At 45.8% G+C, this 12,037-nt stretch overlaps 1 protein-coding gene across 2 annotated transcripts; it reads left to right on the plus strand.

The window, feature by feature from the left end:
* The first annotated feature begins 4,380 nt into the window (after positions 1-4,380).
* LETMD1 (LETM1 domain containing 1) lies at positions 4,381-11,099 on the plus strand. Of its 2 annotated transcripts, XM_043968791.1 has the most exons (9): positions 4,395-4,834; positions 5,206-5,357; positions 6,355-6,470; positions 7,408-7,490; positions 8,464-8,650; positions 8,826-8,927; positions 9,045-9,197; positions 9,582-9,678; positions 10,111-11,099. In XM_043968791.1, the coding sequence occupies exons 1-9, from the start codon at positions 4,713-4,715 to the stop codon at positions 10,179-10,181; spliced, it is 1,083 nt and encodes a 360-aa protein (XP_043824726.1). In that variant the 5' UTR covers positions 4,395-4,712; the 3' UTR covers positions 10,182-11,099. The 2 variants fall into 2 exon arrangements, with proteins under 2 accessions (XP_043824727.1, XP_043824726.1); XM_043968792.1 differs by lacking the exons at positions 6,355-6,470; positions 8,464-8,650 and having other exon boundaries at positions 4,381-4,834.
* Positions 11,100-12,037: the final 938 nt, after the last annotated feature.

Consider the following 12,037-nt stretch of genomic DNA (forward strand, 5'->3'; position numbering starts at 1 on the left):
TGTGGACCAGATATTGCCTCTGTTATTTTTCTTTTCTTTTTTTTTGTGAGGCAATTGGGGTTAAGTGACTTGCCCAGGGTCACACAGCTAGTGTCAAGTGTCTGAGGCCAGATTTTGAACTCAGATACTCCTGTATCCAGGGCTGGTGCTCTATCCCCTGTGCCACCTAGCTGCTCCCTCTGTTATTTCTTAGTAGTGCCTTATAATAAATTTTAGATGTCAAGTTTTTAATCTGTCATATTTGCAGTAAATTTTTTGGTCATTCTGCTATTTTTCTTTTATATTGCTTTGGTTGCATAGAAATTTATGTTAATGTGGTCAAACAGAGCTGTTTTTTCCTAATCATTCTATTTATTGAATCAAAAGTTAATCTTATCCATAAGTGAGAAATTTATTCCATTTTCTTCTATCTTTTTATCGTTTTGTTCATATTTGTTTTATGTTATGTTGATGTAAATACAGCGAAACTATGGAGTACATACTACCATGAGAGAAAAAAATGACAATGAATAAATCCCCTGACAGGCATTTAGAAGAAGTAACTACAAATCAAGGTATTTTATATGCTGGAAATAATATAAACAGCTACTGATGAAGTTTAGTAATTTATATTGATATTCTGATATCTCTAAAAAAAAATTAAACTGTGTGTGTGAGGCTGAGCAGGGAAGTCAGTCAAGAAACCCTGATCAACATTTCCTCTCCTCTTTCCCTGCCCTCTCAAGTTGATTGTAGGTGATAATTAAGTACAAAGATAAGTCTAAGACTGGCAGGATGAAGCTGTGACCCTTGGTAGTCTATGGGCCAAGCCAGCTATGAAGAAAGAACTCTTGAGAGGGCATCTTCTTTGCCTTTCCCATCGCCCCTCCACCAGAGGGCAGCTGGGGGAAGGGGAGCTTCTTTTCCATACTTCTAAGCCCCTCAAGGGGCAGCTAGGTGGTGAAATTGGGAGGACTCGAGTTCAAATTCACCTCAGACACTTACTAGCTGTGTGACCTGGGCAAGTCACAAACCCCAATTGCCTAAACATCCGGGGCCATCTCCAGTCTCCTGATATAATATCTTGCCACTGGGACCCAGATGGCTCTGAAGGAGAGAGGGAGGTTGGTGCCCTTCCATTTAATTCAGTGCAAGTCATGACATCACCCCAAAGTAATTGGTCCTCTTTGAGAACAAAGGACAAACAACTACCCCCTGGACCTCACCATAGGGCATGACATCTTGCAATAGAGTTACTCAACTAATAGGAGACACTATTCCTAGCATCTTAAGGATCAGAGGCTACTCAGAGGAGCATGACCATTGGAAGGGCAGCTGGGTCAGCTATGAGTTCAAGAGAACATTAGCTCTGCTAGTTGGGGGTCAAGCAGTGGATGGGAGCAAGCTGAGGGAGTGTAGCTGAGGTATAGTAGGGGTAGGGGATTCTCCACAAGTGTAACCTTCATTACTACCAGTGTACTCTATGTATTTACCTACTCACACAGTATTTGTGGGATAATGAGCCCTAGGTTTAGGGGGAGAATGTCTTGTTACTATTATTTTTGTGATGGCATTTGAGTAAATATTTTGCTTTGAGCTAACTGTGTCTACTGGCTGACTAAAGGTAAAGATGTATGTGTGTGTGAGTTGTAGTTTAGGAGTAAGAACCCAGAGAGGGTGGCTAGGTGGTGAAGTGGATAAAGCACTGGCCCTGGATTCAGGAGTACCTGAGTTCAAATCCGGCCTCAGACACTTGACACTTACTAGCTGTGTGACCCTGGGCAAGTCACTTAACCCCCATTGCCCTGCAAAACAAACAAAAAACAAAACAAAACAAAAAAGAACCCGGAGAGTACCTAGAACAGGGGGTAGTTATTCTTCCCCATCCCCACTCCCTTCTAGCCCCAGCCCAAACCATGACTGAGGATTTTTGTTTTGGTTTGGGGTTTTTTTTGGGGGGGGGTGATGTAGCCCTATTATGTTTGTTGTTGTCCAGTTGTTTTCAGTGTCCAACTCTTTGTTGCCCCATTGGGGTTTTCTTGGCAAAAACACTGGAGTGGCTTACCATTTCCTTCTATAGCTCATTTTATACAAGGAAATGACAGTAAACAGATTAAGTAACTTGCCCAGGGTCACAGAACTAGTAAGTGTCTAAGGCCAGTTTTGACCTCAGGAAAATGAGTCTTCCTGATTCTACCTGGCACTCTATCCACTTTACTACCTAGCTGCCCCACTTATTATGCATTTAATAAACATATTTTTAAAAATTATGTAATATCTGTTGTTTCTTACACCCAAAGTATTTTTTTTCTTAATGGCTCCTCCACCTGAACTCCTTTTTAATGAAGAAAAACATTTAGCATGTCAAACCCCAGAATATAAATGAACAAAGTACTACAGAGGTTATATACCAACTGTTAAAATTCTGAAAAATAAAATAGAATAAAATAAAACAAGAGCTAACAGTGGTTATAAGCAATAAAATTCTTTATTCTGTTAGAGGAGAGAAACTAGACAATGTGCCAGGATGTCCTCTAAGCCCAAGGAGACCCACTGCAGTGAGGCTCAGCCTTGACATATAGTATCCATCTCCAAATAAGTAGTGGCTAGACAAACACACATCGAGCTGTAGCCATGGCAATGATGGGGTAACAACAACAATGAGGCAAGTTTGATTTAAAGCAGGGCTTCATGATTGGAACATGGTTCCTGCAGGTGCTTGTCCAAGGTCAGGGACCACCTGGTGCTTGGTGTGAAACAATTTTGGGATTTTGCTGTGGCTGAATTCATCCAGAGGGTGAGCTCAAAGGACTGTTGTTATGCCAAGCCTCAGGGGCACAGCTTGCTTGCTGGGCCATAGCTCTGGAAAACAGAGTGTTTTCCTAATAGTAAAATGGAGTCTTGGAATGGGGAGTCTGACAAACAAAACCAATACATATGGTTCACCCAGAAAACAGACATCACATTCTGTAAAATATTGTCTTTCCCCGACCCCCAAATCTCTGGGAGAATGAAGGAATGTTTGATAAATTTTTAGTAAAATATTTAATTTTTAAAAGGTATATCACACAGGGACAAATGGGGAGAAAAATGGGGATAAGTAAAGAAGAATTGAAGTCTGGGAGGAGAGGTAGAGGTTAAAAACAACAAGAACAACCACCTGTTTTCCTCAGAGATTATTAGAAAGAAATTCTCCTGGATTCCTTTGAGGGCTAGGTTGGAAAAATATCCCTAACCGCAAGCTAGTAGACTCACTTATAACCCTACTCATAAGCAACGGCTGGATGTGCAAACCATGACTCTCTCCCATCTCTGTTGGAAAGAGTGTAGGAAAGTAATAGCCAGGTTAGGGGCAAGTGTAAATATTCCCCATTATCTCCGGGATAGTCTGACCTTGCTATAAAGGAACTAAAATTCTTAAGACTTTTTTATATAAAGGATCACAAATATGGTCCTTCTCCCATCCATCCTGTCTATTCAGGAGTGTTGGGTGGTTCCTTCTTCTTCTTCTTCTTTTTCTTCTTTCTTTTTGGCACCTAGGCGTAGGACCTTATTTATATTTTAATTACATCAAATTACATTTAAAATTTAAGGTTACATTTAATCTTATGCCTTCTGGTTTACCATTTCAGCTTGGCAAGATTGTTTTGGGATCCTAATTCCAACACCAACAGCAAGAGCACGGATTTAGTCAGAGGTTGTATATGTGTTTGTACAAGTTCGCTACTTGGAGTAGGGGCCATGTAGTGTATAGAGAACCAGCCTCCAAGCCACTGAGTCCTGCCTGGGCCACCCTGGGTCCCCACCTGGCCTCTTGGTGTTCTAGGGCTAGGCTAAGGTTCAGAGCTGCATTGGCAGAGGGAGTTATTCACCCGGGAGTTTCCTATCCCAGTGAAATCACACTGTCTTATTCTTCTTCCTCCCCTTCGTTGTACAGTGGGAGAAACTCAGGCCCAAAGTGAGGCAGGGACTTGTTCCAGGAAAGAAATATTTATTAAGCATCTACTATGTGCAGAACACTTTGCTAAGCGCTTTACAAATATTATCACGTTTTAGCCACACAACCCTAGGAAGTAGGTGCTGGTATGTCTCCATTTTACAGACGGGGAAACTGAGGCAGGTTTTTTTTTTTTATTAGGTGGCTTGCCCAGGGTCCCTCGGCTAGGAAGTGTCTGAGATTGAATTTGAACTCAGGTCTTCCTGACTCGAGGCCCAGAGCTCTATCCAAGCTACACTCGTCACAAGCCCGGGTCGCGGCCACCAACTGAGGGTGAATGCGGCGCAGCGACAGGCTGACGACGCTTCCAGCCCCCATCTCCACGCAGAACCTAGGTGGTCCGCTAGGGGTCGCCAGGGAGCGCCCCGGGTCCAAAGTACTGGCAGCTGCCATGTTGGAACCGGGCGGCGTCCTAAGATGCTGCCCTCCGGGAGCACTAGGGCCCTTAAGGTTGACCACTGCGCTTGCACTCCTGCCTGCGGAAACTATAGCACTTCCGAAAGGCTGTTTCCTCCCTTCCCCTCCCTCCCGGAGAGCCCCAGTCCTGACTCTCTCGAGGTTCTAGCTTTTCCGAGCTCTCTCCTTGGACTGGAGCCTGGCGGGTTAAGGGACCAGCGCCGGGAGAACTGGAGACACCAATCCTCTCCCACGGGAGGCGCGTGCGCAAATAGACTCGCGACCCCTAGGTGACCTTTGACCCCACGGCGGCCTCTTTTCTCCCTCCGGCAGTGTCAAGATGGCGCTGTCCAGGGTCTACTGGAGACGCGTCTCCCTGGGCGGTGCGGGCGCTCCCCCAGGACACCTCCTCTCTCTGCGGCTACAGCCTGGGCGTCGGAGCCCGGCCTGGGGGCCTCCTAGGTGAGGGACTTGACGGGCGTCGGGTCCCGGGCCTGTTCCTTCCAGGCCCGGCTTCCGGGCAGTGCCCCAACTTTTCCTCCGTTCCCAGCGCCCCGAGGCCTTTCTCCTACCCGCCTCGTCTTCCCGCGCTCAGTTTCTCGGCCCCAGCCCCTTCCGCTCCAACCGTTCGGCCCCGGGTGGTCAGCGCCCTCCCCTCCCCCCGCCTCCCTAGCGCCCTTCCTCCTGGACCCGCTCCCCTTCCTTGGCCTCTGCCTAGGTATCCAGCGCCCCCTCCTCCCGGGCCCCGGCGGTTACCTGACAGCTAAAGGGAAGCCTGGTCAAGGCCGGACCTCGCGCAGTTAAAAGGAGTCTGCGTTCTCTCCCCCCTGCAGATCTTCCCGGCTTCACCTCTCCCCAAAGGGAGACGTGAAGAGCCTCGTCTCCTCCTTTGTGGCCAAGACCAAGGTGGTTAATGAGAAATACAATCGCTTCCTGGAGCGTCGCTTCCCCCGCTTCTACGCGGTGTACTCGCTCTTCTTTAAAGGTAAAAACCAGGCAAGATTGCGAGTGGCCGCGGCCGCCCAAGGGTAAGAATGAGGGACATCAGCCACAGGCTGAACCCTGGAAGTCAGACCGACAGGAGAGCCTGCCGAGCAAAGTTAATGCCCCCGAGGAGGACCTCCAGGACCCAGAGGTACCCAGACACCGAGCGTCTTGGTGGGGAAATGCGCAGCCACGCCTCCAACACAAGTGGGCTTCCCGTTTTTAAAGTCCTTTTCTTGGCCACACAAACGGATCGTAGCAGAGTCCCCGTAACACACGAGATAGTGTTCTTCAGACTCTGTGCCTTGTCTGTTGAGGACACACATCTCCTTGCCAGCTTCTAGCCCAGGTCTGAAGCTGGTCCACTAGGCATTTAGTACTTGTTTGGTAGGAAGTGATTATTAGGCATGATCCCTCTAGGAAAGCACAACAGCAAATAGGCGCGGTCGACAGAAATATGACTGCTGGAGACATCATGGGGCAAAAAAGTCAAGGTGCCCATGGGTCATGATTTAAATTAAAACCTATAAAGTTCATTAGACAAAATTAAGCAAGCTGTGCCAGGACATGGTGCAGAAGTCACGGAACTAGTCTGACTGGAAAGGAAGGGATTTGCTAGTGGAAAGTAAAGGATGAGAGAGGAGATTTAGGGTGGTCTTAAAAGAGGGTTCAATAATAAACGCTTGTTTTTTGTTAGTAACAAAGGTGGGATTTTTTCCTGCTTCGAGGCAATGAGGGTTAAGTGACTTGCCCAGTTACAGAGGTAGTAAGTGTCAAGTGTCTGAGGCCAGATTTGAACTCAAGTCCTCCTGAATCCAGGGCTGCTGCTTTATCCACTGTGCCACCTAGCTGCCTCCCCTCCCCCCTTTTTAAACACTTGTTTTTTGGATATAGGATGATAGGGTTATAAAGGGTAAATATATATGTAAAGTAGGGGGTTGATAGGATTCCAACCTGGATATAACCTTATGCTCTGTGCTCTTCTTTTAATGAGGCAGGATTTCAGATGCTTTTGGCTGATGCAAAAAAAGCCAGAAGAATAAAGACATTTATGAACCAGAAAAAACTAATGTATCACCAACTCTCATACCGGGACATGGAACATTTGAGACAGGTAGGGGCCAGAGAATTGTGCTGCATGGGGTGGAATATATTCCATACGGTTTTCCTTAAAGAACAGATCAGACGATTTATTTTCTGTTCTGGCCATGAGACCAGCAGTCTGCCATTCCTGTTCAGATGAGGGTGGACTGAGTCAGAGTTATTTTTTAGGGCAAATCTCCTTGGAGCTTTAGGAACCTTTCTTTACAGAAGGGCCTGCCTTCTTTTTTTTTTTTTTTTTGGTGGGGAAATGGGGGTTAAGTGACTTGCCCAGGGTCACACAGCCAGTAAGTGTCAAGTGTCTGAGGCTGGATTTGAACTCAGATACTCCTGAATCCAGGGCTGGTGCTCTATCCACCGATAGTTTTCTTTTTATTTATTTATTTATTTTTTAGTGAGGCAATTGGGGTTAAGTGACTTGCCCAGGGTCACACAGCTGGTAAGTGTTAAGTGTCTGAGGTCGGATTTGAACTCAGGTACTCCTGACTCCAGGGCCGGTGCTCTATCCACTGCGCCACTTAGCTGCCCCTCCACCGATAGTTTTAAGGGATTAAAAGGTCAGCAAGAGGGGCAGCTAGGTGGTGCAGTGGATAAAGCACCAGCCCTGGATTCAGGAGTACCTGAGTTCAAATCCGACCTCAGACACTTGACACTTACCAGCTGTGTGACCCTGGGCAAGTCACTTAACCTCCATTTTCCCAACAACAACAAAAGTAAACATTAAAATCCAAATGGCTTGCTACACATACAAAGCAAAGGAAGACACCTGTAAGAGTAAACTAGTAAATAGCCTTGAAGCAAAAGATGAGCAACATCCACTGAGATGGTTTAAGGCATCTGATGCCTTCCTGGGAAGTGAGAGGAGCCCTTTCTTCAGTGGGATGGGGGAAGCCCACTGTAGGAAGGCTCTTCCTAAGCAGAAATAGCAGCTCTGTTTACTTTCTGCTTAGTTTCGACGAGATGTCGCCAAGTGTTTTTTCCTGGGCATCATTTCCATCCCACCCTTTGCCAACTACCTGGTCTTCCTGTTGATGTGAGTATAGACTCTGGCTTTCTTTGCCTCAGCATTTTTAGAGAGATCACAGGGTCATAGATTTAGTGCTGGAAGGGGCTTCCATACCATGCCTTAGTGCAGAACCTCCCTTCCTCTCCTCCCCACATTGTACAGATGAAGTAACCAAGGCCCAGAGAAGATTTACCCAAGTTCATCTAGGTAGCAAGTGGCCGACCGTAGAATTTGAACCCGTAACCTCTGATTCTAAATCCAGTACTCTTTCCTTGCTGCTTCTTATGCCATATAACATACCCCACAATTTCTGATGAAAAACTTAAAAGCATTTCATTTCTGGATCTTGGTGTATTTTATGTAAGTAGCCACTTCAGATTTCGTTCCTCTGGAAGGTTGCCTCAGCTCCTCAGCAGGTCCCTGAGAGAACAAGGCAAGCAGGGTTGGATGGGCTGAGCAGGGTTTTATGGAGCAGCAACTTGACTCTGTTCTGGAGGCAGCGGCCTAATCATAAAGAGGCAGAGCAATGTGGGGCCATTTCCCCCAAGAAAACACTATGCTTTGCATTTTTTGATAAATTTATTTTATCGCTGTCCTTTATAATCAGATGCCACTGTTAATGAAGAACATACATATGGATGAATGACTCTCAAAACTGATACACAAACCCAGCAGTTCTTTCTATGCTGTGTGCATACACATGGTTCCTAAAGGTGGACGCCTCAGCTCTCCTGTGCAGCATCAACCACCATTTGTAACTCTGACTCATGTTTTTCATCTTGGTTCAAAAAAATTCACTCCATTTGTTTGCTGCGTGTCAGGCTAGTAGTCTACTACTCTTGAAATTTTATTTCAATGTATTTTTTATTCCTTAGTCAGAAACTCATCTAGAAGGGAACAGTTAAGGAAATAAAGCATCCCCTCCCATTTCCTAGTATCAATGTCTTCCAAAAGCTTTAGTTTATGAAAAGCTGATACCGACAAATACTTTTTTCTTTAGGTACTTATATCCCCGGCAACTGCTGATCCATCATTTCTGGACCTCAAAGCAGCAGCTGGAATTCTTGGACATCTACCATGCACGACGAAAGCAGTCCCATCCAGAGATCCTCGACTGCTTGGAAAGAGCCATACCTTTGCTCTCCAATGCAGCTCTCCAACGGCATTTTACATCATTGTGCACCAAGGTGTGTTCCAGGTTTACCTTTCCTTAGGAGCAAACCCCAAGAATTTCCCTGAAACAGCTGCCAAACAGAGCAGATTTATAGTGGTGCTGGATGGAGGGGTCACTCAGGGTCCCATTTCTCTCCTCCCAGGTATAATGTCAGAATTTAACCACCACCAATCTCTTGCTTTTGCAAGGTTCAGAAAGGTGCTCACCCAAGTGTTGGTGATCTGCTGCCTTTGAAGAAGTGTTTTTCTGTCTATCCCCTGGACATGTCTCATCTTTCTACTCCACACGTGGTAAGTCTTTTGGATCTTTTCTTCTCCTTCCCTCCCAACCCCTACTTACCTTGAACCTCCCTTCCTAATTGGTAGACTGACATCTGAACCCTGTCCTTGTGTGCTGCCGTGTCACAGAAAGCCTTGAGTCGGGCCATGCTTCTCACACCTCACCTACCCTCTGTTTTGCTGAGATACCGTCTGAATAAACACACCACTGTGCTTCACCAGCTAGACAAAGCTTTGAAAAGACTGGGGATTGGCCAGCTGACTGCTCAGGAAGTAAAATCGGTGAGAGCTGGGTTTTAGTGATCACCCTAAGCCACTGGGGAGCTGTTATCACCACCATACTCGAGTAGTCCCTTATTCCTGTTTTAGCTGTGACTGTGCACAAACTGGGCACGACATTTGGGGTGCCAGGTCTGAAGACGATGTACTATATATCCCCGGGTTCAGACTTTCCTTTGTCTTTCCTCTTAGCAGCTTTCCCTCACTGGCTCCTCAACCAGCATGTGAGAAACTCAAACCAGACTAAATTGCTCTGGTAAAGGTGTGTTGTGGGGATATTCTAACTTACTAAAAGGAGGTTCTCAGATCCATCACCCATTTCCATTATCCCAGTTCTCTCTGCCCCCATCCATGCCTACTGAGAAACTCTTCTTTGGGCGAGTTTAGGCTTGCTATCTCCGAGGCCTGGATTCCACCCACCTTCCTGAGGACTGGTGCCGAATATGGCTAGCAGAATGGCTGCAGTTTTCCTCTAGTCTGACGGGTAAGACTTACATCTCTCTATGTACTCTGCTGAGAGTGCTATGATCTCAACTCCCCTAGTGTGGGGTCTGCTGGGGACTCTGCAGCTCTGAACTGCCTTGGCCCTTGAGTGTCAGGTGGGAAGCCACAAATGTCCCTGGTGTCTGCTGCTGAATTCAAGAACTGGCAGAATCCCAAGAGATTAATGAAACTTCTCCTTATCTCACTAGATTAAGAAATCTAGGGCATGGGAGGAAACTCGAGCATAAGAGTGGGTGAAACTCCTGGGACCTTTGATTTCAAACCACTAGTATTCATCCCCCTATTCCGGGTCTCTGACATCAGTTTATATACCTTGCTGTACCTCCTATCCTTTCCACTCCATACCCCAGGAAGCTGTGGCTCCTGGGGCCAGGACCTTAACTTACTGCAGGACCAATACTGCCGTTTTCAGATGCTGATGTGTCCTTCTTGCTGCACGCCGTGGTCTTATTTTCCACCAACTTCCCTGGGACAAGGCACTGAAGGAGCTGCTAGAAAGAACAAGACTATCCCATATCTTTTTTGGAGATGCCGCCTGGAACCACACAGCACACATCAGCCACGGACCCACAGAGAGAGGAAAAAATGCTGCAGGCCTTGCAGTGTGGTACCTGAAGTAGGAGGAAGAGCTATTATTTCCCTTCCAGCTAGAAGTGAAAGTCCATTCGAGTGATGGAAGTGCTGTGGGGCTCATCCCATGATCAGTATCTTCTGATGACAGCCCTGGGCATTGGACCCCCATTTGTGATTGTAATCAAGTTCAGAGCCTAGGAGACACAGCCTATTTCTTGTTCCTTAAGTACCTATCTGCTGCTATATTCTTTCTGGCTGGTTTTCCGATGAACTAAATTCTTAAACCGTATAGGGAACAAAACTACTTAAACTTAAGCACTTACTTATGCCCCAGAATATTCTTCTGTCCCTTTCTAAAGTAGCCAGAGAAGAACACTGTTTCTCCCTATTCCTTTCTAAGTTTATCCCTCACAATAACTCTAACTGAGATTCTGTAATGAAAAGGAAAAAGGGAAGTATTTCCTTTGAAGTGAATGTCTCCCCCGTCCTGCCCTTCTCCCTCACACGTTTACAGATTCACCTACCTTGTCTTAATTTCTGGGCTTGTAGCCCCTGTGGATCTTAAGATTCCTGGCTCTCCCACTGTGTTGCTGATAGCCACCTATCACTGTCACAGTGGCCGTGTGTTTGGGCCATGGATAACACCAGGAAAATACCAGTTAGTGCCTGGCTCAGTGCATCCATCCATGGGAAGGTCTGCACCCAAGGTCTGTGAATTGGGTTTGGTTTGTATGTGTACATGTGAGTGACTTGTAAATTATTGTAAATGCATGAACCAACATGTTCAAGCACAAGTAAAGATTTAATTAAACTAATGGCTACAAATTACTTAAATGTAATCATTTTATAACTGAGACTGCTCTGTCATAAGTTCTGTGACTTACGATGTAGAAAAAGAGCTACAGACTAAAATTGTGCTTTAAGAAAAATAATTCTCAGGGTCCTGATTGTGGATAGAGGGAGTTCATGAATAAATCTGTAGAACTAAAACAAATGGCAGCTGGACAAAGATCCCAAGAAAGGAAACAATGTAAGGCCCAGGAACTTAAGCTAAAAAGACAATATGCATGTTAAATTAGAGGAAGGACAATAGTAATTGATGCTCTAATAGAATAAAGGATTTTTCCCTTGTAAAATGTTCCTGGTCTTGACATTAACTTAATTCTCATACCATCATTCTACAAAGAGAGCCTCCGGAAAGGTGTTCTTTCCCCATAGAAAGTAATGGAGTTGAATTTTGCCAGGGAAAAAGCATCACACACCACTCTTTTGAGCATTTGTTTTAATTTTACATTTAAATATTTTCTTTAAATACAGCATTATCACAATGTAAAGAACCTAAAAGTTCTCCCTCCTCCCCTCCCAACCCCCCCAAATGCAAAGAACCAGACAAGCTGCTTTGGATTCACATTGAAAATACTACCTGCATACAGGGGGAAAATTTGAAAAGAATCATTGGGGGGTTGCAGAGTCACTTCTTCAGAATAGGTAAAGACAGAGCAGAGAGGAAGCCATCTGCTTCTGCAGTCAGTGACCTAGCTGCCTAGCAACCGTGAGCCACAGCTGTTCTGTTCAATTCAAGTAGCACCAGAAACAAGATGGGCTGGTTGGTAGACAAGGCTCACTGCTCAGCAAGACAGTTAATGTGGCCATCAAAAGTGAAGGGGCCGACGTGGATTAGGAAGATAGGATTTGGTTTAGGGCAAAACAAGTGGGACTGCGTGAAGAAGGAATTTCCAGATAAAAGCCCTGGGATGCAGGTTGGG

The sequence above is a fragment of the Dromiciops gliroides genome, chromosome 5, assembly GCF_019393635.1.
Source record: "Dromiciops gliroides isolate mDroGli1 chromosome 5, mDroGli1.pri, whole genome shotgun sequence".
Taxonomy (NCBI): Eukaryota; Metazoa; Chordata; class Mammalia; order Microbiotheria; family Microbiotheriidae; genus Dromiciops; species Dromiciops gliroides.

What these genes read in the sequence shown, in the direction of transcription:
- LETMD1 (XM_043968791.1), top strand. Translation starts at nt 4,713, where the DNA reads ATGGCGCTGTCCAGGGTCTACTGGAGACGCGTCTCCCTGGGCGGTGCG. An exon ending in GTACTCGCTCTTCTTTAAAG is followed by an intron (nt 5,358 to 6,354) that starts GTAAAAACCAGG and finishes TTAATGAGGCAG; the next exon opens with GATTTCAGATGCTTTTGGCT. An exon ending in GTTTTCCTCTAGTCTGACGG is followed by an intron (nt 9,679 to 10,110) that starts GTAAGACTTACA and finishes TGCCGTTTTCAG; the next exon opens with ATGCTGATGTGTCCTTCTTG.